Below are 27,785 nucleotides of genomic sequence, written 5' to 3'. Positions count from 1 at the left end.
TACACAAGTGGATTGGCCGCAGTAAAGTTCCACCACAAAAGTTGCCACGGCGGCTCCCCGTCCTGAAAAAAGTGCAGACCCCACGCAAAACCCCTCCCGTCTCAAGTTGGCGATCCCTGGAGTCGCGCAGACGCAAACACAACCGCAGGGAAACTTCGTGTGTCTCACTGTCGTCGTCTTTGTGAGCAGGCAAAAGCGCAAAATCCATCAGGGCCGGTCATATTCTAGTACCACTAAAAGAACGCCCGTGCGTTGTAACGGGGCCACATTAACTTTAAAAGTTCAATATCAATTATGTTAATATTACACTGAATATTCTCATACATATTAAGTGACATCGACGACCTTTTTTACCATCAAATTCTCTCTCACACACACACACCCTCTCCCTCCCTCTTCCTCACTCTCTCTCCCCCTCTCCCTCACTCGGGAGGTGGGACGAAAATAAACCCGAAACGGAGACTACCAACTGAGACATTAGAAGTAGAGATCATTTAGTTGATAAGAATAAATAGAAAACTGTGTTAAAAAGGAGAAACAGATTAGAATACATTGAAAAACCAAAAGGACGATGTAAAAGGGGATTCGCCCTGCCTCCCGGGCCTTGCCATCGAACCGGCTCAGCGGTCCAGTCCTCGCACGGTCGTCTTCTCCTGTTCCCCGAGCCGCGTCGCTACAGAGACGGGCTCCCGCCCGACCACCTCGGTGGCATCGAAGGGGAATGGATAAGGGTGACGCCCTGCCTTCCCTACCCCATGGCCTCACTCCTCCTTGACGCCCCCTCCCAAATCCACTTCTCCTCCTCGCTCGCTCGATCCCGTCGATCTGGAGGAAGTCAGACGCCACGGCCACCATGACCAACCCCGTCCACATGGCCACTGCCCTCCCTGCGGGCTAGGAGCTTGTCGAGGAGCTTCGAATGCCTTCGCTACTTCGTCTGCGCCAACGAGATCAAGTCCAGCACCCCCGCATCGATGTCGCTGCCGTCTTCCTCAACCTTGGGCCACCACGACATTGCCGTTCGATCCGCGCCGCCCCGAGCTCCCATGTCTTCGCCTAGGGCGCCATTGACACCGCCATGATCTCCTCTTGCCTTTCCCTTGTCCCCCCTCTCGTTTGCTCTCGTTAGGTATTTCGTCGTGGCCGAGAACCGCCGTCCGCCATGGCCATTGCAGGGGTAGCCACCGAGCTCCTCGGATTGACCCCGTGGCACATGCCCGCTCCTATGCACGCCCATGCCCGAGCCTGCCGCTCTTCTTCCGCGCCCGCGGGGCCACTCCCTCTCCATGCCCACGCCCGTGCTACACCGCGTCGGTCGCGCCCGCCGCTGCCGTCGCGCTCGCCGCAGCCACCGCACCACTGTGCCCCGCGCGACACACACCCTGGTTGCGCGCCACACTCTCGCTGGCTGCGCTCGCCCCGTCTGCTGCCCCCCTGCCTCGCGCCGCCTCCAGTCATGGCCATCTTCTGCCGGCCGCCCCCTCAGCCTCGCCTACTGCGTGTTGCTTCCTGCTGCTATGCGCTGCTCTACCGCTGGTACGCTGCTGCACCATGCCCTCGACACCGCCGTGGACAAATGTGGCGGAGGGATTGTTAATGGAGTACGAGAAGGAGGTGGCGGAGAAGTTGTGGAGAGGCAGGAGGTCTGGGGCGGTGTCACCTGGCTGTGGTGGAGGTGTTTATCCGACAAGGAGCCGGAGTGGAAGGAGAGGTCACAATTGGAAAGAATCACAAAAAAAATCATAACCCGGAGATCTCAGTTCAAAAAAATGCTAATATCGATGGAAAACATAGAAAATGTTTGTTGTTATCAAGGAAAGGTAAAAATTTAGGAAAGTTAGGATTTTTGAACTGATTTCTATGCAAATGGGGTTTTATTGTTGGATAACGTGATATCAGTACCTGCCCGTTTGTGACGTGTCTGATTAGGAAAGTTTGCAAATGTTAAGAAACTATTTATTGGGAGGAAAGTTGTGACGTGTCTGTTATTTGTTTCCTAAAACAAATTTCACTAATAAGTTAGGAAAGTTAGATTAAAATGTATTATTTGTTTCCTAAAAATCTGTTATTTGTTTCCTAAGACAAATTGAACCAATAAAATGAATCAATTGATTTGCATAATTTAAGGAAGTTAGATTAAAATGTATTATTTGTTTTCTGAAAATCTGTTATTTGTTTCCTAAGACAAATTGAACCAATAAAAGGAATCGATTGATTTAGATAAGTTAGGAAAGTTAGATTAAAATGTATTATTTGTTTCCTGAAAATCTGTTATTTGTTTCCTAAGACAAATTGAACCAAATAAAGAAATCGATTGATTTGCATAATTTAAGGAAGTTAGATTAAAATGTATTATTTGTTTCCTGAAAATCTGTTATTTGTTTCTAAGACAAATTGAACCAATAAAATGAATCGATTGATTTGCATAAGTTAGGAAAGTTAGATTAAAATGTATTATTTGTTTCCTAAATTTTTTTTATTTGTTTCCTAAGACAAATTGAACCAATAAAAGGAATCAATTGATTTGCATAATTTAAGGAAGTTAGGTTAAAATGTATTATTTATTTTCTGAAAATCTGTTATCTTCCCGGCCCAGAACGACGGAGATGCCACATGATAGTATGGCACCAACCCATCGTTTATGCGCTGACGAGTGACGACAGAGACGACTGAGCCTGAAACTTATTCTGAGTACGAATAATCAATAGTGACGGCAACTGTTGCGGGCTTGCAGCGAGGTACCCTCACCTGGACAATGATCTTTGGTCGGAACGCAGAGGTAAGTGGTGTTGTTGGCGACATGCAAGTCGTCCACTCGAGAGGCGGCGCTGGATATTAATGGAGATCGTGCAGGCAGACAACAAGGTGGGGTGGTTCATTTGTGCGGCCTGCTTCCGATCCAATCTGCGATATTCCCCCATGTGGATGCGACCCCATCACGTAGCCATACAAAATGATATAGGAACCATGATTAGATAAATATACAATGATCAATTGGACTGTATTAGAATTGGAGAGAGAATGAATATACAGGAAACATGCAGGTCGAGCAAGCCAGCCTTTCCTATGGTCGTCTTGTTCCTGCAGATGTTAAGCTAATACCGAATCCAATGTTTAAAACCAATCAATCCCTAGTCTCTTTCTCTGCCAGCAAAAGTTAATCTCTGGCGTCCTTCGTACAAATTGAATTATATCAAACTGAGCAGGACCGGCATAATTATGGGAAAGCCATATAAGAGAGATTAGTGGGAAGGAGAGGATTACGTCCCGGATTTTCAGAAGAAATGTGTGTTAGTGTTAATAGGAAGGAGGGGATAGTGTCCTGATTTTTTTACTGGGGAGATGTGCATTAAAGGAAAGATAGATTGTGTCCTGATTTCCTGCATGAAAAAAGAAAACCGGAAACTTGGAGAAGATCGAGGGGTGGGGCTGGCTAGGGGGTGGAGGTGGGACGAAAAAAACCGGACAAAAATAAACTGTAGAGATTAGCCCATGATCATTAGGAGTAGAGATTAGCTCTTTCACCTTGTCAGACAGTCCCTTCAATCCAAGAATATACAACATCTAGAAGAAATAAAACCAATGACATAATTAGTAAACAATTTCAGCGACAAAAGGATAAACAAATTGGATTTTTAAAACAAAACCTGCACCTGCACAAGTATATGTTATATTAACAAAAGTGCAGATCCCGTCCCACTCTTCTTCCGAATAGCAATCTTGGTGAGTGATCTCGACCGGGTTCGATCGGCATGGCGTGTCGTTCCTCCAGGAGTGGGTGCTGAGAGGAAGGATGGCAAACCTCCATTGTCAATCGGCCGGAGCTGCATCGTCATTTGGATCAGAGCATGGACGAAATCGAGATGGTAGAGGTTGAGGAATTTGTAGGACGTGAGGGTTTAGGGTGGGCATCACGAGAACTCACCCATATCTTGGGAGACGGCAGACCCGAGGTGCAGTCGTGTTCGTGCTTCAGGGGCTGCCACGTGCTGTCCTCGCCGCCATCGCCTGTCGATGCCACTTCAGCGCCACGAGCATGGGACTGAGGGACGAAGGGAAGAGAAGGGAAGGAAGCGAGCTAATGACGTACCTATGTTTGGTATGTAATACCCTCCATTAAGAGTAGATATTTTCTTAAAATCGGTTATTTTGTTTCCTAATTAATGTGATTGAGCAATTTAAGGTAAGGTTAATTAATTTAGATTTGATATTTAGAGATTGATCGTGATTGATTCTTTCACATAAAGACATTACTAAAAATAACTTGCACCAGCATGGAAAGTTATGATCCGTTAAGATTTTTTTCGTTGTGTGAGAGGGTGACGCGAAACTAAACCGGTGGGGTGGGGGAAGGACGAAAAAAAACCAGCGAAATAAAACGGATGGGAGGTGGGAGGAAGTACCAAAGAAGTACCAAAAAAGACCGGGTGAGGTGGGACGAAAATAAAACCCGGAACGCGACCTACCAACTGAGACATTAGGAGTAGAGATTAAGATTTTTTCGTTGTGTGAGAGGGTGACGCGAAACTAAACCGGTGGGGTGGGGAAGGACGAAAAAAATCAGTGAAATAAAACGGGTGGGAGGTGGGAGGAAGTACCAAAGAAGTACCAAAAAAGACCGGGTGAGGTGGGACGAAAATAAAACCCGAAACGCGACCTACCAACTGAGACATTAGGAGTAGAGACTATGCCCACAGCTGCCGCCTGCTACCACGATCGATGGTGCTTCTGCGTGCACGGATAGATAAATCTTATTCACTTAAAGAAAAATGTTGTTGTCCTACAAATCTCTACGTTTGAAGGCCCAACAGAGTCTATAAAAATAAAGTTACGTAGTAGACATCACTCCGACGCTGTTAGGGCACTGAGAGGACGAACTATTTCTGTCGCCGCGTAGTGGCGAAGGCGACCGCACACCTTCGCGGCTATCGCATGGGGTAGGGATGGCGGCAAGCGCCGGTCCTCCTTCATGCCCAGGCTGGCGGCGAGAGACGTTCCTCCTTGACGCGTCGGGGAGGCGGCAAGAGGGGCTCCTCCTTGACGCGACGTTTGATTTGGACGCCGCAGTTGCGTGGGGAGAGCGGAGAGGGGACGTGCGCTCCGACTTGATGCGGTGGACCGTCTCCGGTGGCGCCGTCGAGCCATTGATGTGGAGGATGGAGCGATGGAGCATGACCTGCATCTGCTGCTCGTACTCCTCGTCAGTCACGACGTAGACCGTGCCCTATGTCGCTGGCTACTGCGGCGGCAGCAGGTCCTCCTCGTCGCTAAAGGAAATGACGACCCAAAGTTTGAGGGCGGCGTCGCCACGAACCTCCGGAGCCCGTTCCGAAGCCGCGCGTGTGCCGGCGCTGAGGCCCATGACTTGCCCATCGCCGGAGTTGTATAGGAGGAAAGGGGTGAGGGCGAGGACGTGCGGAGAGATGCGATGACTGCGATGTGGACGGCGCCGGAGCACGACTTATATGACCACAGCCAGGCCATGCGAACAGACGGTCAACCGCTTCAATGTGGCCCAATGACCGGAGTTAGTTCTTCGGGAAGCTGTGTCCGCATTGAAACGGTGGCTCCCTAAAGGTCGTGTCGGTCAACGCGGCCCTCCCGTCTAGTCACATCACGCGGTATCAATGATGGCCGCTGCATTCTCTGGGCTGGCATTGATGCGGCGCAAGAAACGGCGCGTACATCGGACGGAAAGCGCCGAAGAGGAGGGTAGGATTATTTGATGGGTCAGGTTAGTCGGACGCGAATGTGGTGGGACGCCCGCAATTTCCCTTCCCCCGTTTGTCTTCGGTTTAGACGAAAAAACACGCCCGGACTTCTGAGCGAATGAACATAGTACCACGTTGGATGGCACACGTTCAGATCGAGTGGTTCAGATGGTTGTGGTCAATTTGAGGGTCATGTTGGAGATGCCCTTGCAACGATCCTCCGTTGGATTGGAAGAGTGAACTGAATGTTCTCCGGAGGCTGAGAGTGATCGAACGAGACAAAACCTGTACAGATGTATAGCTAACACCGAGGTAAATCGACACGTTTCTGAAAGGAGACTGGGCACGGCGTAGTAAAGCTCGATTGAAAAAATGCCACGGCGAGACGCTGTCATGGAAAAAGCGCAGAAAGTAGCCTTGCACTTTGTTTTAGGGCATCTCCAGCACCAACCCGTAATCCTCCCGCATGCATTTGATTTATGCTGTTCGTATAGTGAAAGCCTATAACGTGGGTGTGTATCAGTCAGCGGCACGGTTCGGACATGATTTCTCCTATAAACCGAAGACAAACGCAGAGGCTTTGCCGAAGTCCGGAGCGATCCCACGCCCTCTCTGACCGCCCTGCCCCCCTAAAACCCTTCACCCCCCCGCTCATTTTTGGTTAGCGCCGCTCCAGAGTGTCAGCATTCATGTCCGGCCAGAGCGGACGTGACTGCTCATTGGCGCCGGCATTGAAGCGGCATGCCGATCGAGAGAACGCCGCCCGCGCCGCTTCCCTGTGCAGGCGACTGCCGCATGTTCAAATGATACGGCGGCCGCCCGTTCATCCGTATGCCGCCCACATTGATGGCACGCGGTTGTCGTGGCGTCTCCTCTGATGCCACCCATCTGTTCCTCTGTCGCCAACCATTGCTATAAAAACTGATGCCCGACCATAGCTGCAGTCATCCACCTCCGATCCCTCTCCACACCACTCTCATCATGGATTCCTCCCCTGCCAAAGCTCTCTGGAATGGGCTGACGTCGGATCAGAAGAAGGAGATGGCCGCCATTGCTGTCGGTAGGCTGGCCAGCAGGCAGCCGGACGACGACGACGTCTCAATGGAGGACGCTGTCGACGATGAATCGGCGCCACCCTCCTCTTCAGCAGCACCCTCCTCCTACTCCGCGCCTCCCTCCTCCTACTCCTCGCCTCCCTCGCCGGTGCATTGCACCATGCCCATCGGCGAGATCCATCCCCATTACATGGACATGGTGTGGGATGAGCAGTTCCAAGAGGCGCAGGCCAACGCCGCCTACAACCACCACCTGCTGCAGGAGCACGTGCAGGCGGAGGAGCAACTCACAGCCGGCAGGGCTGTGGCGCCACACGCGGACCTGGCGGAGTAGGAGGCGTTGCTCGAGTCCTACTGCTCCGCCCACGAGATCCGCCATGCCTGCTGGTGATACCACCAGCGGGTGGCGGAGGTGGCGGCCGCCTACAAGGAGAGCAATGACGCGGGCACGGCGGTGTTCCGAGACCAATGACGAGGAGGAGGACATCGCCGAGTCCGCACCCCACCACGACGACCATGAAGCCGGCACGCCCGTGAGCACCGCCGGCAACGAGGAAGAGTAGTGCACGGTAGGTCGCCGCCGCTCATGTCCCAGGGAGGCCACCGCTCCTCTCCCCGTCGACACCAAGCTTGGTGGGCTCAACATCGTCGCCTGATTAGTTGCTTGGCGGCGATGTGGAGGCGGACAACTTCAGTTCCCGGGCCTCCGAAGGCGGAGCTGGAGAGCGCCTAGACGGAACTGAAGACGGTGAAGCTTTAGTTCTCGGGGCTCACGGCTTGACACGGGAAATGGGTGCGAACGATCATTTAGATTAGGTATTAATTATACCTTCAGAGCCGCAATAACACCGTTTTGATGTAAATGTAGTGAAGCCCATCTCGTTTTGACCGAATTTTATAGTCAAAATGTATGTGGCTATAGTTACATGGCGCCGGACTCACCTCCCTGCCCACAGACGAATACGGGAGGGAATTTGCGGGCTGTTGTTGGAGATGCTCTTAGTCCTCATGTCGTACTGGACTTTGAACGTTATCCTCGATTTAGCAGCTGATGTAACAGTCAGTAGCCACCTTCCTAGGTGCATGGATTCACAGAGACGGTCCACAGGTGCATATCCATGCGATTTCTTCTGGATGGTGTGTATCCTCGTTGTACCGTGCGTACATACCGAAAGCCTGAACTTAATTTGCATGTGCATTTCACCTTACCGATGCCGATCACGTTGTAAGCTTGCTCTTCAGTTTCCCGCGAGATATAATAAGTATAGTGGTTTGGAGCAATTTGTGGTTCCAACTGGTTAGGATTATGCTCTCTGCTAAGGAAGCGTTTCATATACTGGTTTGTACTGTGCCCCTGCCCCTGAATCCCTGATACCTACTGAATACTTGTCTTCTTTTTATTGCGTGAGTTGGCCGGATAGTTATCCGAGAGTGAAAGTAACAGAGACAGATCTTTCCTTGCTGGCGCCAAGTGGATTGGGCGCAGTAAAGTTCCACGGAGAAGTTGCCACGGTGGCTCCACGTCCTGGAAAAAGTGCAGACCGCACGCAAAGTCCCATCGAACATGTTGCCATGTTGGCGATCCCTGGAGTCGAGCAGACGCAAACACAACCGCAGGGAAACTTCGTGCATCTCACCGTCGTCGTCTCACAGTGAGCGGGCAAAAGCACAAGATTCATCAGGCCCAGGCGGTCATATTCTAGTACCACCACGACCACAGCTGCCGCCTGCCACCACGATCGATCATCGATGGTGCCTCTGCGTGGACAGGACTAGTATTACGCATGTGCACATTTCATTTCATTTATCCTTTGCCGGAGCCGCGCGCACGCGAGCCCTTTTCGTCTCCGTGCGATCCCACTGCTTCATTTCGTTTGACCGTAGTATCTCACCGGGACCCGTTCTCTCTCGCGTCGTCGGCTAATGTGCACGCCTGCGTATATATAAGCCCCGGTGCTCTGTCTCTTGCTTCCATCTCACCTCCAAGGCTCTCACCCGAGCCAAAAAAGCCACAAGGCGCTCCCTCGAGCTCCACTTCATCGGGGTTTCAGCAGCTATCTACCTTAACATCGGTGCAGCAATGGACGCCATGGAGAGAGGACAGAGCTCCCCGCGGCTGCCAAAGGTACGCATGCCGTTCGCGAATCGTGATCGATCATCAGTCGTAAACGTGCCCACTACCCCCCATGTTTCAGATGTCTAACGAACTTGCGGCACAAATTTTTACAGAGTCGGGGCTCAAAGATCGACGAAGAAAGCCTCAGGGTGCCGCTGATAGAGAGCAAGAAGACTGGCAGCCGGGCGCCGGCGGTGGTCCTCGGGTTCGAGTGCCTCGAGAGCACGGCCTTCAACGGCGTCGCCACCAACCTGGTGCTCTACCTGGAGAGCGTCCTGCACGGCAGCGGCCTCGCCAGCGCCTCCAACGTCACCACGTGGATCGGCACCAGCTTCCTCACGCCCGTCCTCGGCGCCATCCTCGCCGACACCTTCTGGGGCAACTACACCACCATCCTCGTCTCCCTCGTCGTCTACCTTCTGGTAAGCGCACGGCCAGACCTTAACACTTGCCCCTTGACATGGCGTGGCAGCTAGCTTCTTCGTCCATGCATGAGCTCAACTAACTTGGCTGCTGCGCTTGGCCTCTCCAGGGTATGATGCTCATCACCTTCTCTGCGTTACTGCCGACCACCGAGCTGTGCGGGCTGGGCTCGTCGTGCCACCCGATGTTCGGCGCGCACACCGTCGCCTTCTCCGGCCTCTACCTCGTGGCGTTCGGCAGCGGCGGCGTGCGGGCGGCGCTGCTGCCGTTCGGCGCGGAGCAGTTCGACGACGACAACGCCGTGGACCGGGAGCGGAAGATGGCATTCTTCAGCTGGTTCTACATCTGCGTCGACTTCGGCATGATCGTGTCCGGGCTCTTCCTCGTGTGGATCCAGCAGAACGTCAGCTGGGGCCTCGGCTTCGGCATCGCCACGGCCTGCATCGCGCTCGCCTTCGTCGGCTTCGTGCTTTTCACGCCCATGTACAAGCGTAGCATGCCGACCGGCAGCCCGTTCAAGAGCCTGTGCCAGGTCGTGGTCGCCGCGTGCAGGAAGGTCACCCTCCGCGTCCCCGCCGAGGCCGCCGTCCTCTACGAGGTCAGCGACAAGATCGACCAGCCCAGGATCGCGCACACCAAAGAGTTCACGTTCCTCGACAAGGCGGCCGTGGTCGCGGACTCGGACCTGGAGGAGGTGACGAACGTCGACGCCGCGGCGGCGGCCACGGGCTCGTGGAGGCTGTGCACGGTGACGCAGGTGGAGGAGCTCAAGATCCTGATGCGGCTGCTGCCGATCTGGGCGACGAGCATCGTGCTGTCCGCGGCGTACGCGCAGCTTAACACCACGTTCGTGCAGCAGGGCAGCGCCATGGACATGCGGGTCATGTCGTTCACCATCCCGGCCGCGTCCATGGTGTCATTCGAGGTGATCTGCGTCCTGGCGTGGGTGCTCATCTACGGCTCGGTGATCGTACCGGCACTCAGGAGACTGTCCCCGGCGAGCGGCGAGCCGTCGCAGCTGCGGCGGATGGGCGCCGGGCGGCTGCTCATGGCGTTCGCGATGGCCGTGGCGGCGCTAGTGGAGATGAGGAGGCTTGAGGCCGCCGGGAGCGGGGAGTCCATCAGCATCGGGTGGCAGATGCCGCAGTACTTCGTGCTGGCCGGCGCGGAGGTGTTCTGCTACATCGCGCAGCTGGAGTTCTTCTACAGCGAGGCGCCGGAGTCGATGAAGAGCATGTGCACGTCCTTCGCGCTACTCACCGTGGCGCTGGGCAGCTACGCAAGCTCGCTGATCTACGCCGTGGTGAACGCGCTGACGGCCACCGGCGGCCGGCCCGGGTGGATATCGGACGACCTCAACGAGGGGCACCTCGATTACTTCTTCTGGACCATGGCGGCGCTGTGCACGCTCAACTTCGTCGTGTACAGCGCCTTCGCCAGGAACTACCAGGTGAAGACGGTCGTGTCGTGATCGTGATCGTTCCTTACCCGCCGGCGTACATAAAGAGAGCATCAGATTTCGCATTGCAACGCGCAGTGCGGTGGTACAAAAGATTTGTTTTGTTCTTGTTTCAGAATTCAAAAAGTTCTTTCTTTAGGTAGAACTTTATAAAAGAATTTAGAACTAGTTTGGTATGATGCAATTACGGCAACACGCAAAAGGCAATTGGGTTTGTGATACTGTGTAGCTGTCTTCGTTTTGTTTGTAAGACGATTTAGCAGTTCAAATTAAACTGCAAAAACATCTTTCATTAGTGTTTGCAGTTAAAATTGATCTGCAAAAATATTTTACACTAATGTACAGAGGTAGTATTTCTTTTTGCAGCTAGCTGAAACAAGGATTGGCAACAGGCCATCCATACATAACTTCTATTCAAAGTCAAAGTATCTCTATTTTGACCAAACTTATAGAAAAAATATCAACATTCACAATGCCAAATTAATATTTTAGATTCATCATGAAACGTAGTTTCATGAAATATATATATGGTATTGTATATGTTGATATTTTTAACATATATTTGGTCAAATTTTGTAAAGTTTGAATTGACACAAATCTAATACGCAAAGTGAAAAGGACCGGAGGGAGTACTAGGTCTCGGGTGGGGTTCGGGCACCCATAATGTGGGATCTACAAATACAAGTGCAGATAAAATTGGTTGAATATTAAGCGAATAAATGCTTGGTCATGAATATTTAGCAAGTTATTTTGTAAAAAAATCAAAATGTATTAGTATATCCACAATACAAGGCTCCTAGAATTGAATTGCTTTACCAATTTGATGATCGATCAACCACAGGTATATGATTTTCACCTGACGATGTGCAAACGTTGGTAGATGGAGTGGTTGGTTCATATATGCGCTAGCTAGATTTCAAATCTTTCCCTAATAATAATAAACAGGCTATTGATTCTGGTCATCCATCATGAGAATTGCCCCGAAGTTGGCACTAATTACCAACCATGCCACCTCCTCTGGCCCCTGTTTTCTGTTTTATTTTTATGCTTTTTATTTACTTTCTCATTTCTGTTATTATTTTCCTTCTCTAAATGAAATTTGGGATTTTCAAAGGAACCAAATTTTAAAAGTTGTGAGTTCTCTAAAAAACATGAAAAATCATAAACTGTTTGTGAATTCAAAGAACATTTGGAAATCATAAAATGTCCACGATCAAAAAATTGTTCACATATTATTAAAAAATTCACAATTTTAAATAAATATCCATGAAACAAATAATGTTCATGATTTTTAAAAAATGATCCAACAGTCAAAACATATTTTTGAATTTGAAAAAATATCCATGAAATTTTAGAAATCTTAACAAAAATGAAAACAAATCCGTAAATAATGAACAAAACGAACCATCGCTTACGTAGAGGTTTTATTAGGGATTTGTAGAGGTCGTTTTATGATTTTATTTAGTTCCCCGCGTCGGGTAAAAAAAGATTTATGTGTTTTCTACAGCGCCGAGCCCCAAGAAAAATTGACACAACTTCCTATGGGTTAGGTTTTGTAAGCTATATGAAAATGACTAAATGTCTATTTTGCTTGGTACCACAATATTGGCTATGGTAAACACCGCTATGCTAGGTCAAGACGAGACACATCATTCATCATCTAGCTCATGCAGGGTCCATCAATGCAGTTTGGCCAGCCAAAATATACTTCGCTGTGGCGCCTTAGGAAATCAAGTCGTGGTGTGACCACCATATTTTTAGTTTTTAAAATGACTTTTTAATAGTTCCTTATCTCATCATGACATTACAGAAATAGTTTGTGAAATGACATTATAACAGTCCCTTATCTCATCCTTGCATTTGATTAAAATAAATTGTATCTACCACACCTGCATAATCTGATAATTTTTCTCCAATTTGCAACGCACGGGCATATTTGCTGGTATAAAACTTTGAAGGACAAATAACACTCACTACAATTACGACATATGCTAGGCATGCATCAATGCATGAGAGGTGGGCTGAGATACAATAGGCTTAGTAAGATACTTGTCTCGGATATCATAGCATGAAATATACCGACAGATTTGTCAAAAGAGAAACTGAAAATAGTTGGATACTCCCTCCGTTCCAAAATATAGCGCGCCCAGCCTTTTAAATTTAACCAACGAGACCGACTGCGGTGGAAGAAAAATTATATAATTGAAAACTTCTTTTGAATACGAATTCACTGGTATAATTTTTGCTCCCGTCGCAGCCGGTCTCGTTGATTAAATTTATAATCAAAATTGAAGCGCGGAAACTGAGGATGCACTATATTTTGGAACGGAGGGATTATCACTCATGTTTAATCTGCTTGAACAACCATCTTGTCATTTGACCTAGAATTGAACAAGATGACACCCACCAATATCTTCCAACACAGGATCTCCCTTATAGGGCTGTCCTTCTCTCTTTCTTCCCAAGAACAACGGAGTTCTATATCTAAATACATAGCCCCCATTAACCTATTTCTCTTAACATGCAAACATACGACCTCAACTTTCAACATACATGAAAAAAGGCCAATCACAACATGCAACCATTTATAAGAAAAGGCCACATCAACATGAAACACATGCATGATATTTTTTTCTTCTTTCTATTATGATTTTCATATTATACAAGAATTACACTCCATAAACTATATGTATTTTTATTTTTAGTTCTCATATTATTACTTCAAATATTCAGGTTTGATACAATCAACTCTCGTTGAAAATATATTGCCAAATATTCCCACAACAACATGCAAGATATTTTCTAGTATCCTAAATTTAGTCGAGAACTTATCAACGGTATTAAGAATACCCATTTGTTTGTCTAACCTAGAAGCTTTCGGCCAAACACCTGAAACATCCATTTCTTTTTCACCCTATAAGCAAGAACTAGTGCTTGGACCGATTTGCAGTCTAAATTATAATTATGAAATCATGTAATATTAAACTCTGGGCTTTCTGAAATCTTTTAACCTTGAATCTTGCATGGTTTTGAAAAGTTGTTTAATATTCAGAGTCTCCAAAACTATAGCAAAATTTATATATGCACATAAGGGCACAAAAATTATGATATGTAAATTCTTTTTTTGGAAACTGGTTTTTCTTCACGAGAAAAGGAAAGGTCAAGAGTAAATATATTTTATCATATTTTTTGTACAGTAGAAAAATGGTTGCATTTGCTTGAGTTTTTTTTGTAGATTTTCAATATGTAGCATTATCTGTGTTAATTAAAAAATTTAGTCATTTATTTAAACTACAAAGGTATAAAATCACCCTGATAACTGAACAATGGTTTGGAGGGTAATTCATAAATTAGTGTTCCCAAATAAATGAGACAATTCATGGGTCCAAGGAACATTTTGAAGTGATAACAGACACAAATTTATCAAATAACCTAAATACAAAGGATACTGGAGTAGTTGAATATCTCTAGCCAACTTTTGCTCACGGCACATAGTAATATTTCCGAAGAAGTTTGCAGGTTATCATTTCATAAAAATATTATACCCATGAATTTACAGAGTTGTAAAAAAGATCATGAGAACTTTGATGATATTATTTTGAATTTTGACCAATAAAACTAATTTATACTCAACAGTATATATCAATTGCCAAAAGCCCAAAACAGGAGTAAATTGAATGCATGTATTACATGATGTTTTATAAAATAACTGAAGTAATAGCTAGGTACTATAAGGATAAATATTACAAGGCAAGATAAACTAATCACACCAGCCACAAGGTACAGAAAGTCTGTCATTGCTCCAAGCTCCTCTGCTTTCTCGCGATAATTTACACCTGCCAAAATGACACATGTAGAAAAGAGTGTGTCAAAAAGGTAACTTATAACCAGCTAAACTATGTTATCAGACATAACAGGAAAAGATTTCTACACGCATCACGCATATCTAAACATGTGGTTAATTAATTAGCTCCCAAATTGCAAAAGGGTGCTTGCAAGGCATGAGGTTGTTAACAACACTTTGAAGAAGTACTCTACCCACCCGTCCCATAATATAAGAGTGTTCTTGAATGCTCTTATATTATGGGACGGAGGGAGTAGTTCGTTAAGCTCTGTACCAAGCCAGAGATACATGCATACATTGTGAGAACTAGTAAAAGCATTGCAGGTCAAGCCTTACCCCATGTGGCCATCTCATCACTTCTATTAATATCACTTCTACGTTCCACTTCTGCATACGTAGGAAATTAATTAGTTGCAAAAACCTAATCAGCGATGAAGAAATATATCTTACTCACCTGCTTGAACGAGCACAATTGCAACAGTTGTACATATGGTCAATGAGGTTATAAGGCCTCAACACAGTCCCACCATCTGAGATATCCCCTCCTACATCCGACCGTGTACCACTACCGATCTGGTACTGTTGATGACGGCCATACGAGGGCAGAATATATACAACGGCGTCACCTGTAATGCCATTGCCAAGCATAGCTCCGCAACTCACACTCTGTCTCCTCGCGACATCAACAAAGAGAACATTGCCTCCTATGCTTGTCACCGGGACAAGCTTATCCAGAATAAGGTCGGCTAATTTGTACACTAGAAATTCAGGAGACGTTGCACTGTATTTTGTATGGATCAACAGGATGATGAGGAGGAGAGGACGTGGGCATAGCCCAGTGGTTGGGGGCGCATGATTGTAAACCTAACGACCAGAGTTCGATCCACGTCGGGGACGAATTTCTGGAATTCTCATGAGGGATGCTTCTTCTATATCAATAAAACCGTGGGTGCTAGTGCCCATGGAGTTTCATTTTTTTTTTAACAGGATGAGGAGGCTGGAGGCCGCCGGGAGCGGGGAGTCGATCAGCATCGGGTGGCAGATGCCGCAGTACTTCGTGCTGGCCGGCGGGGAGGTGTTCTGCTACATCGCGCAGCTGGAGTTCTTCTACAGCGAGGCGCCGGAGTCGATGAAGAGCATGTGCACGTCCTTCGCGCTGCTCACCGTGGCGCTGGGCAGCTACGCGAGCTCGATGATCTACGCCGTGGTGGACGCGCTCACGGCCACCGGCGGCCGGCCCGGGTGGATATCGGACAACCTCAACGAGGGGCACCTCGACTACTTCTTCTGGACCATGGCGGCGCTGTGCACGCTCAACTTCGTCGTGTACAGCGCCTTCGCTAGGAACTACCAGGTGAAGACGGTCGTGTCGTCATCGTGTTCGTTCCTTATTCGTCGGCGTACATAAAGGGGTCATCGGATTTCGCACTGCAACACGCAGTGCGGTGGTACAAAAGATTTGTTTTGTTCTTGTTGCAGAATTCAAAAGGTTCTTTCTTTAGGTAGTGCGTTATAAAAGAATTTTAGAACTAGTTTGGTATGGTGTAATTACGGCAACACACAACAGCAACCGGGTCTGTATAGTGTGTACTCCCTCCGTCCCTGAATATAAAACATTTTGACGGTTCAAATTGAACTGCCAGAACATCATGGCATTCAACGTCATATATTTAGAAAGAAAGGGAATAGTTTTCTTCGTTTTATTTTCTATTCTTTTTTAACATAGTACAGACATAGGTGCTCCTATTTACGCGCATACACTTATCTCAATGAACACATACGCACACCCTACCCGAGCACCTGGGAGAGACCGAGGTGACATATCATTTTGAGATTGACGAAGTCATCAAAGACGCTTCATAGTCAATGAAACATCTCCACTTACTGAAAGCACATTGCTGAAAATCCTGAAATAAATCCATAAATAATGCGAGCACCAGGTTTTGAACCGTGATGAGCTGAGAATACCACTGTCCGCCTAACCATCCAACCGATGGTTGGTTTGCTGTCTTTTGCCAATGTGAGCTGAAACAAGCCGTCCATGTATTGTATGTTGTACTAGTTCTCGGGGTGGGTTACATACTCGGTCATAGATATTTAGCCAGCTATTTTGTAGATAATAAAAATATATTCTAATATGTCTTACTATATCCCCAATACAAGACTCCTAAAATTGCACCGATCAACCATAGGTATATGTTTTTCACCTGATGATGTGCAAACGTTGGTAGATGGAGTGGTTGGTTCATATATGCCCTAGCTAGATTTCAAATACAATACGATACATATATATGCTAGGCATGCATGAGAGGTGGACTGAGATACAATAAGCTTAGGAAGATACTTGTCTCGGATATCATAGTATGAAATATACAACGAATTTGTCAGAAAAAAACTAAAAATAGTTGGATGCCACTCATGTTCTATATCTAAATAGATAGCTCCCATTCACCTATTTCTCTCAACATACAAGCATATGACATCAACTTTCAACATACATGAAAAAAGACCCACTACAACATGCAACCATTTATAAGAAAAGGCCATATCAACATGAAACACATGCATGCGATTTTTTTTCTTCTATTATGATTTTCATATTATACAATAATTGAACTCCATAAACCATATGTATTTTCATTTCTAGTTTTCATATTTACTTCAAATATTGATGTTCACACAGCCAATTCTTATTAAAAATATATTGCAAAATATTTCCACAACAACGTGCGAGATATTGTCTCATATCCTAAATGTTGGGATTAAGAATACCCATTTGCTTGTCTAACCTAGAAGCTTTCGGCCAAACACCTGAAACATCCGTTTCTTTTTCACCCTAAGCAGGAACTAGTGCTTCGACCGATTTAAAGTCTAAATTATGAAATCATGCAATATTAAACTATGGACTTTCTGAAATCTTTTAACCTTGAATCTTGCACGGTTTTGGAAATTTATTTAACGTTCAGAGTTCCAAGAATATAGAAAATTTTACATATGCACATAAGGATACACAAAATATGATATGTAAATTCTTTTTTGGAAACTGGCTATTTTCTTCACGGGAAATGAAAAGGTCAAGAGTAAATATATTTTAACATCTTTTTGTACAGTAGAAAAAAGGTTGCATTCGCGTGATTATTTTTTTTGTAGATTTTCAGTATGTAGCACTATCTGTGCTAATTAATTTGTTTGATTATTTATTTATTTAAAACTACAGAGGTATAAAATCGCCTGGACAACCAAGCAATAGTTTGGAGGGTAATTCATCCATTAGGGTTCCCAAAAATATTTGACAATTCATGGGTCTCAGGAACATTTTGAAGTGATAACAAACACAAATTTATCAACTGAAATAACCTAAATATACAAAAGATACAGGAGTAGTTGAATCTCTCTAGCTAACTTTTGCTCACGACACACAGTAATATTTTCAAAGAAGTTTGCAGGTTATCATTTCATAAACGAAAATGTTAACGCCCATACGCGTGGGCGTTAGCCAACTCGTCCACACGCCTTCATCACCGTCCAGTAATTTCTACACAAATTTTGGCACGAATTAACTGATTTTGTATGCCACGTAGGACAACTCGCGCGTATGATGTGTGAGAGAGGTCGCCCACACATCCGTTTACCACATGAAGGGGCCGGTGTGTGTGGGCGTTTAGCAGTTCGTCCACACATCAGTTTTCAGTCACGCACAAGGGCTGGTGTATGGGCGTTTGCCATCTCGCCCATACACCCGCCTCCTCTCCCACACTCAAGCTGTCAGTTGCCATGCGTTTTGCAGTGTACATGACAACTGCCCTAGTATGATTGCAAGCAGATGGCAACTATCTCTTTTTTTTTACCCGAACATGTCAGTTGCCATATGTTTTGCACGGTACATGGCAAACTGTCCTAGCATGCATGTAAGCAGATGACAACTCTTTCTTTTTAAATGGCAACTGCCCTAGCGTGCTTGTGAGCACATGACAACTCTCTCTTTTACCCGAACATGTTTTTTGCCATGCCTTTTTTTGTAGCGCTACATGGCAACTGCCTAGTGTTAGTAGGTGGCAACTCCTAAAGTTTTGAAATCATGACAACTGCAGTAGACCATACCACACATGGCAACAACTGTAGTTGTCCAAAAAATGGCAATCTGGAACTTTGACCTGAGATGGCAACTGCAGTTGAGCAAACATGACAACTGTAGTTGTCCGACATGGCAACCGTAGTTCAGCGACATGGCAACTGCACTTAAACGAACATGGACGAGGGTCCGACCCATGGCAACTGCGGGGTGCGCGTGTCACGTGGGGCGTGCAGGACCACGAGGTACGAGGCCTGACGTACCGCGCGTGTGGGCGTTATCAATTTCACCCACACGCACGCGTGTAAGAGGGACCAGGAGGAAAAATAAAGTGGCGTGTGGGCGCTAATTGTTTTGCCCACACACAAACATGTGGGCTGGTCCTCTTAGGCACCACACAGAACGTGTGGACAGATTTCTTAACGCCCACATGTGTGGCAGTTATCGGCGTCCTTCATAAAATATAAGGACGCCGATAAGTGCCACACGTGCGGGCGTTAGAGGGGCTGCCCACATATTTTGTGTGGTGTATAAGAGGAACAGCCCACACGCCTGTGTGTGGGCAAAACAACTAGCACCCACACGCCTCTTTTTTCCCTCCCGGTCCCTCTCGCGTGCGTGTGGGCGAAATAGATAACGCCCACACGCTCGGTACGTCAGGCCTCGTACTCGTGGTCCCGCATGCCCCACATGACACTTTACCGTGCGCCCGCAGTTGCCATGGGCCGGACCCTCGTCCATGTTCGTTTAAGTGCAGTTGCCATGTCGGACAACTACAGTTGCCATGTTTGCTCAACTACATTTGCCATCTCAGGTCAAAGTTTCAGATTGCCATTTTTTGGACAACTACAGCTATGGCCATGTGTGATCTGGTCTACTGCGGTTGTCATGATTTCAAAACTTTAGGAGTTGCCACCTATTAACACTAGGGAGTTGCCGTGTAGCACTATTAAAAAAAGGCATGGCAAAAAAACATGTTCAGGTAAAAGAGAGAGTTGCCATGTGCTCACAAGCACGCTAGGGCAGTTGCCATGTAAAAAGAAAGAGTTGCCATCTGCTTACGTGCACGCTAGGGCAATTTGCTATGTACCATGCAAAACATAGGTCAACTGATATGTTCGGGTAAAAAAGAGAGAGAGTTGCCATCTGCTTGCAATCACACTAGGGCAGTTGCCATGTACACTGCAAAACGCATGGCAACTGTCAACTTGGGTGTGGGAGAGGAGGCAGGCGTGTGGGCGAGATGGCAAACGCCCACACACCAGCCCTTGTGCGTGACTGAAAACTGGTGTGTGGGCGAACTGCTAAATGCCCACACACCGGCCCCTCCGTGTGATAAAACGGATGTGTGGACGACCTCTCTCACACACCACACACGCGAGTTGTCCTACGTGACATACAAAATCAGCTAATTCGTGCCAAGATTCGTGCAGAAGTTACTAGACGGTGATCCATGCGTGTGGGCGAGTTGTCAGACGCCCACACGTGTGGGCGTTGACATTTTCGAAAATATTATACCCATGAATTTACATGGTTGTAAAAAAATAATGAAAACTTCAATGATATTATTTTGATTTTTTTACCAATAAAACTAATTTGTACTCAAGGAGTATATATCAATTGCCAAAAGCCCAAAACGGGAGAAAATTGATTGCATGATTATATGATGTTTTATAAAATAAGTGAAGCAATAGCTAGCTACTACAAGGATAAATATTACAAGCCAAGATAAACTAATCACACCAGCCACAAGGTACAGAAATAAAGCCAAGAAAGTCTGTCATTGATCCAAGCTCCTCTGCTTTCTCGCGTACAGGATGAAAACGATAATTTACACCTGCCAAAATGACACACGTGGTCAGATATAACAGGAAAAGACTTCCACACGCATCACGCGTATCTACACGCATCACACTTTGGAGAAGTACTCTAGTTCGTTAAGCTCTGTACCAAGCCAGAGATACATGCATACATTGGGAGAACCAGTAAAAGCATTGCAGATCAAGCCTTACCCCATGTGGCCATCTCATCACTTCTATAAATATCACTTCTACGTTTCACCTCTGCATACGTAGGAAATCAATTAGTTCAGCAAGTACAGTAGCAAAAACCTAATCAGCGATGAAGAATAAATCTTACTCATCTGCTTGAACGGGCACAATCGCAACAGTTGTACATATGGTCAACGAGGCTATAAGTCCTCGACACAGTCCCACCATCTGAGACATCCCCTGCTACATCCGACCATGTACCACTACCGATCTGGTACTGTTGAGGACGGCCATACGAGGGCACAAGATAGACAACGGCGTCACCTGTAATGCCATTGCCAAGCATAGCTCGGGAACTCACACTCTGTCTCCTCGCGACATCAACAAAGAGAACATTGCCCCCTATGCTTGTCACCGGGACAAGCTTACCCAGAATAAGGTCGGCTAATTTGTATACTAGAAATTCAGGAGACGTCGCACTGTATTTTGTATGGATCAACAGGATTTCCGAGTCACATTCTACCAGATCAAAAGAGTCGTCGATTCCACCAATTGTACATGATGCAATCAACTTTGGGTAGGATGGACCTATCCGCATCAGCTGTGGCTCGATCTGGAAAATTTGCACTGTCCTCTTATATGTACCCACCTCCGCGGAACTTCGCAAGGCGTATATCTTTCCTTGGAATGATACTGATGGCACTCCCATATATCGGGGGTTCCATGTGGCGACGCTCCATCGCCGATCTCTCGTGGTAGCAAATATTATAGTCGACAAACTAAATAGCGCGACGGCGACCATGGCGACTCCGTCTGCACTGACGCTCAAGGAGGCGGCATGCTCTTGATTATTGATAAGCGAATCAAAATAGATTTCCACGGAAGGCGTGCGCGCGGGGAGCTCCGCAGTATCGCCGGTGAGAGGATTGAGGACGCGAATTGGGACGTCGTCGTCGCGATTGTGTTGCAGGAGGAGGACTCCATCGAGCGAGTCGAGGACGCGATGATCCGTGAGAAGCGGGAGCCGGGTGCGGACGAAGATCCCTCTCGAGAGATTGAAGAATCGTAGCACGCCGTTGCCAGGGTGCAGCCCGTGCCCCTGAGGCAGCAGCATCCACCGACGGGGATGAAATAGCGGATCGACGATGCCACTGCCGCGTGGGGAGACGGTGCTGGACCTCCAATGCTGGCAGGTGGCGCGGAAGCGGACATAGTCGAGCAGGTCGCTGGCCAGCACTCGCCACCCGATCAGCCGAACAACGTCTGGTTGCAGCAGGCACGCCCACGGGGATTCGTAGTCCGACGTGTCGGCGGTCATGGCTGGAGGGTGGTTTCGATGCGTCGGCGATGACATGCTACCCAGTCTCCCGAATAGCAGATCGATTTGTTCAGGGAAACGAGACAGATTCGGTTGAACCTTTGTCGAGACGGAACGAAGGGGAATCAGCCAATCACGGCCGGGTCTGGAGATACTATTATACAGTTTGGCTGGGCTAGGGGTGAAGAGTTTGGCTGTGGGACGACCTGCGATTGGATCTGCTAGATCCCGTAAACCGGACATCCGGCAAAATAACCGTCGGTTTACGGGATGGACGGGATTTTGCAGGTTCGAATAAATCATGTATATTTGATCATCCCAGAAGTTTTTTTGCGGGATTGCGGGATCCGGGATCCTGCAAATCCCTGCTCATTTCTGCCATATCTATATCTATGGGAATTGTACTTCTTTTTGCCGGATCCCTATTCCCTTTGCGTGAACCAACTTTCAGCCGCTTCCGTTCCCGCCTCCCGCACCGCCGCCGCCTCCTATCTCGTCTCTGACCTCGCCGACCGGCCTCGCAGTGCCGGAAACCGACCGGATGGAGTATTCGCAGCCGTCATATGCGCCGCCGCCACCTCCAATTCCGCTCCTCCGTCCGCTCGCGCATCCCTCAGTCGTTCATGCCGGCACCACCCCAACACTTTCTGTCGGCGCCATGAAGAGGAAGCGGCAAGGAAACAACCTCGTCCGCCCGCTCCCGCTCCCGCTCCCGCTAGGGTTCCCCGTCGCCGCCGGCGGCCCCTAGGCCCTTCCCGCCGCCGCCGCCCGCCCGGCGCAGTACCTCGCTCCCCCGCCCCCGCCCTCCCCCACTCCCACCACCGCCGCCCGCCCGGTGTAGACGCCCCACCCCGCCCCGCGCCCCCTCTCCTATCCCCTCCTCCCCATCGCGCCGCCTCCGCCGTCTCCCCGGGAGGCGGTCGGGGCGGCACCCGACCTCCCTCCGCCTCGTCCGCCCCTTCTCCGCCCCCCCCCCCCCCCCCCGCCGCCGCCGCCGGCGGTCGCCCCTGGATCTGGCCGGGTGGTGTCGGCGGCGGCGGGCCGTTCCCTACTCGTGCGCCCTCATCCTTCCCAGGGTGGGGAGAGGCGGCGGTGATGCTTAGCCGGTGGCGGTCCGGCGTCCTAGTGCGGAGGCCGCCTATGCTCGCCGTGGTGGTGCCGCCTCTTGGCGGCGGGGCGGTCCGGTGGTGCCGGTCGACCGATGGCGTGTCCCCGGCCCAGATCTGGGCCCGTAGGGTCCCTTCTGGGTCCTTGCAGGTCGGCTTCGGCGCGACCGCGACACCTTCTATATGGGGAGGCTGGGGAGCGGCTTGGACTGGGACAGCAACGCCGACTGATGAAAGTCATGTACCTAGGGTAGGGTCATGGACCTATCTAGGAAACCCTACCCAAGGACATCCTTTGAAAAAGCTACCTTCCAGTCGACCAAGAGGAACTTCACTGGACGAACTCAAGGACACTCGACGATGAAGATAGCCACTCGACCATGAAGCTAACCACTCGACGGCCAGGAGACCTAAAGTCACTCAGCACGCAACGGTCTATCATTAAGTAGCTTTAATAGTCTTCATGGCACTTTATGAGGGCGTTACCAGTAACCCCCTGTCTTAATGTACTTTAAACCCTGCATAACTGAGGGCCGGAGGGGTCTGGCGAACTCTATATAAGCCACCCCCCTCCTCAGTGTAAAGGGTTTGCACCCCTGTAACTCGTATACACATAAACCAGTCGACCGCCTCCGGGCTCCGAGACGTAGGGCTGTTACTTCCTCCGAGAAGGGCCTGAACTCGTAAAACACTCGTGTGGACAACTACTCCATAGCTAGGATCTTGCCTTTCCATACCTACCCCCTATTCTACTGTCAGACTTAGAACCACGACAGTTGGCGCCCACCGTGGGGCAGGTGTCTTAGCGACTTTTTGGGGAAGTTGCAATTTGTCCGATTGCCTTCATCATGGTTTCTGGCGGAGCTCTGGTCGAGGGCCGCGAGATCCGTCTCGGTGTGCTCACTTTCATCGCCGACGACTCCGCTTGGCTCCAGGAGGCACCACTCGACATCGACGCGCTCCCCATCCGCGGGGCGACGCACTTTCGGGCGTGTGTCCGTGGTGTCCTGCTGCGGCAGCCGTCGACCCCATACCGGTCGACTCCTGCGCCATCCTCCCTCCTTGTCTCCCGCCAGCGCAAGCGCTCCAGTCGGTCGAGGCTTCAGCGATGGGTGAGACACGCAGTGGCTCGCCAATCGGCCACCACCCAAGTCGCGGCAATCGAGCCCGACGAATCCCTCTACGGCCTGTTCGATCTGTCGACTGGCTCCGTAGAGACTGCATCCGAGTGCGACATCAGTGATCCAGCGGCGGAGGTCCTGATGGTCAACGGGCCTCGTAGCCCTCCCGGTTTCCCCTGCGTCGACGAGATGGACGATGGGGGCGAAGATAGGATCCAAGAGAGAAGCCATCCCCAGTAATGTGTTCTTAGAGCATATCCATACTCCATCAGTCATAGAAGATCCTTTTACCGACGGAGCCCTGCAAGCTAAGAGTGTTACGGATCCGACTGAGGTTGAAGTTCCAGCAGTGGTTGACCTGATCATGGAAGCTTTGGTGATCACTCCCGATTGGACAGTACCATATATCGCCTATATTTTGAGAAAAGAGCTCCCCGAGAATGAAGAAGAGGCTCGGGAGATCGTCCGCCAATCCAAAGCCTTCACCGTCATGAGGGGACAGTTATACAGAGAAAGTGCGACTGAAGTCAGCCAGAAATGCATAACACCAGAGGAAGGTCGAATGATTCTCAACGACATCCACTCGGGGACCTGTGGCCATCATGCATCTTCTCGGACCATCATGGCTAAAGCATACCGAGCTGGTTTTTATTGGCCCAGAGCGAATGAAATGGCGAAGGAGATAGTCGACAAGTGTGAGGGATGTCAATTTTACTCCAATATGTCACACAAGCCTGCCCCAGCTTTAAAGACCATACCACTCGTTTGGCCCTTTGCAGTGTGGGGGTTGGATATGGTCGGCCCTTTGAGAACAGGCAGAAGCGGTTTCACCCATGTGCTGGTAGCAGTCGACAAGTTCACCAAGTGGATTGAGGCCAAACCCATCAAGAACCTCGATGCCGGTACTGCTGTCAGCTTTATCAGAGAATTGATATTCAGATATGGGGTCCCGCACAGCATCATCACTGACAACGGGTCAAACTTCGATTCCGAAGAATTCAGAGCTTTCTGCACGTCTCAAGGCACACGAGTGGACTATGCTTCAGTCGCCCATCCGCAGTCGAATGGACAAGCAGAACGAGCCAACGGCCTGATTCTCAAAGGGTTGAAACCCCGTTTGATGCGTGATCTCAAGCATGCGGCTGGTGCATGGGTCGACGAACTTCCCTCGGTACTTTGGGGGTTAAGGACCACGCCCAACCGGTCGACTGGAAGAACTCCGTTCTTCTTGGTCTACGGGGCTGAAGCAGTCTTGCCGAGTGACCTTCTCCACAATGCTCCTCGGTTCGAGCTCTACACCGAGGCTGAAGCAGAACAAGCACGGCAGGATGCAGTCGACCTCTTAGAGGAAGAAAGGGAGATGGCTCTGATCCGATCGACCATTTATCAACAAGACTTGCGTCGCTTCCACGCCAAAAACGTGAAGAGTCGAGCCTTCCAGGAAGGAGATTTGGTTCTCCGAGTGGATCAGCAGAAACCACACAAGCTTGCGCCTTCTTGGGAAGGTCCCTTCATCGTCACCAAGGTTCTCCACAATGGAGCATACCGTCTCTACAATGTCGAGCATCAGATCGACGAGCCCCGAGCTTGGAACGCGGAGCTTCTCCGCCCCTTTTACACTTAAGTATTCACTCGGATGAGTTGTAATAAAAGTACTTCTGTAGTTTATTTATCAAAGACAAGAGCTTTATAATTTTCACGGTAATTGTTATTACTTTTGTCCACGTAAAGCAATCCCCCAGTGGGTGGCTTGGCTGCGAATCTGGTTCGCCCAAGTCTGTAAAAAAATCCTAACCGAGTGGTGAGCCAGCCTCCCACTCGAAGGCTTAGTTGCGAAATCCGTTTCGCCTAAGTTTTTGGAAATCCTACCAAGTGGTAAGCCAGCCTTCTACTCGGAGGCTTAGCTGCAGTCCAAGTACTCGCCTAAGTTTTTGAAAATCCTACCGAGTGGAGAGCAAACCTCCCACTCGGGGGTTTAGCTGCAGTCCAAGTACTCGCCTAAGTTAAACAAAATCCTACCGAGTGGGAAGCCAGCTTTCCATTCGGAGGCTTAGCTGCAGCATTGCGCTCGCCTAAGTTCAAACACAACATGCGCTTTACGAGGAGGACGAGGTGCAGGTTAACTGCTACCCTCTCCTTCCGAGGTACGCCACAAATACAACGTGCGCTCTGCAAGGAGGACGAGACGCAGGTCGACTGCTACCCTCTCCTTCCGAGCTACGCCACAGATACAACGTACGCTCTGCAAGGACGAGGTGCAGGTCGGCTGCTACCTCCTTCTCCAGAGGTACGCCATGAAAATCCTACCGAGTGAAGAGCAGACCTCTCACTCGGGGGCTTAGCTGCAGCCCAGTGCTCGCCTAAGTGTTTGAAAATCTTACCGAGTGGAGAGCAAACCTCCCACTCGGGGGCTTAGCTGCAGCCCAGTGCTCGCCTAAGTTTTTGAAAATCCTACCGAGTGGAGAGCAAACCTCCCACTCGGGGGCTTAGCTGCAGCCCAGTGTTCGCCTAAGTCTTTGAAAATCCTACCGAGTGGAGAGCAAACCTCCCACTCGGGGGCTTAGCTGCAGCCCAGTGCTCGCCTAAGTTTTTGAAAATCCTGCCAAGTGGAGAGCAAACCTCCCACTCGGGGGCTTAGCTGCAGCCCAGTGCTCGCCTAAGTTTTTGAAAATCCTACCGAGTGGAGAGCAAACCTCCCACTCGGGGGCTTAGCTGCAGCCCAGTGCTCGCCTAAGTTTTTGAAAATCCTACCGAGTGGAGAGCAGACCTCCCCACTCGGGGGCTTAGCTGCAGCCCAGTGCTTGCCTAAGTGTATCGGGGAACAAGTCAATTGCAATGAGCGCCTCGCTTTAGCCTGCAAAAGACACCTCAGACCAAATGCAAACATATTCAACGTCGAATCCAAGTTCAGATAACACCTAACAGAACCAAAAGTGCTCAGGCGCTAAGCCTGTTAAGGTTTGTCGGTTACAAAACTCACTCAGCATACCGAGGCAAATTTAAAGTATCAAGCTCAGAAGTTTTTTACCCCTCCCGAGGAGGGCTGGAAGGTGCAACAAACTCATCTAGGTCGATTCCATCTGCAATCCGAGTGGCAGCGGTGATGAAGGTCTCCATGAAAGATCAGAAATCATGCTTCTTGGTGTTAGCCACCCTAAGGGCCACCAGCTTGTCCTCTCGTGCATCCTTGCAGTGAACGTGGACCAGAGACAGAGCAACATCCGCGCCACACCTGGCAGAAGACTTCTTCCACTCCTGCACTCGACTTGGGACCTCATTCAGTCGAGTCATCAGAGACTCGAGGTCGTTCTGGAGCGTCTCTCTTGTCCAGAGTGTTGTGTCGATGCGAGAAGTTGCGACCTTCAGCCTTGCGAGATAGTCGACGACAGCGGCAACGCAAGATTCAAGCCAGAGCACATTCACGGCGACTTCATCTTTCACTGGAGAGTTGATGGGATCCAGGTTTATCTCTAGTCGACCAGTCTCCTCTTCGAAGTTCTGGCAAAATTCTGCAAGCACAACCATCGAGTCAAGACAACAGTCGGAGATCACAGTTAAAATGTCTGTTT

At 49.0% G+C, this 27,785-nt stretch overlaps 3 protein-coding genes across 3 annotated transcripts; 2 read left to right on the top strand and 1 right to left on the bottom strand.

The window, feature by feature from the left end:
• The first annotated feature begins 8,758 nt into the window (after positions 1-8,758).
• Positions 8,759-11,041, top strand: LOC123041985 (protein NRT1/ PTR FAMILY 8.3). Its single transcript, XM_044464521.1, has 3 exons — positions 8,759-8,891; positions 8,996-9,304; positions 9,415-11,041. Exons 1-3 carry the CDS (start codon positions 8,847-8,849, stop codon positions 10,774-10,776), a joined length of 1,716 nt encoding a protein of 571 aa, XP_044320456.1. The 5' UTR covers positions 8,759-8,846; the 3' UTR covers positions 10,777-11,041.
• Positions 11,042-15,596: 4,555 nt separating this feature from the next.
• On the top strand, positions 15,597-16,258 carry LOC123041984 (protein NRT1/ PTR FAMILY 8.3). The gene has a single exon (XM_044464520.1). It carries the CDS (start codon positions 15,597-15,599, stop codon positions 16,014-16,016), a length of 420 nt encoding a protein of 139 aa, XP_044320455.1. The 3' UTR covers positions 16,017-16,258.
• Positions 16,259-20,314: 4,056 nt separating this feature from the next.
• LOC123041983 (uncharacterized) lies at positions 20,315-22,105 on the bottom strand. Its single transcript, XM_044464519.1, has 3 exons — positions 20,820-22,105; positions 20,693-20,743; positions 20,315-20,517 (listed from the first exon to the last, which is right to left on the bottom strand). The coding sequence occupies exon 1, from the start codon at positions 22,023-22,025 to the stop codon at positions 20,820-20,822; it is 1,206 nt and encodes a 401-aa protein (XP_044320454.1). The 5' UTR covers positions 22,026-22,105; the 3' UTR covers positions 20,315-20,517; positions 20,693-20,743.
• Positions 22,106-27,785: the final 5,680 nt, after the last annotated feature.

This window comes from Triticum aestivum, chromosome 2B (genome assembly GCF_018294505.1).
Source record: "Triticum aestivum cultivar Chinese Spring chromosome 2B, IWGSC CS RefSeq v2.1, whole genome shotgun sequence".
NCBI lineage: Eukaryota > Viridiplantae > Streptophyta > Magnoliopsida > Poales > Poaceae > Triticum > Triticum aestivum.
Note: the sequence above shows the minus strand (reverse complement) of the source record. Positions and strands in the feature narration are given on the sequence as shown.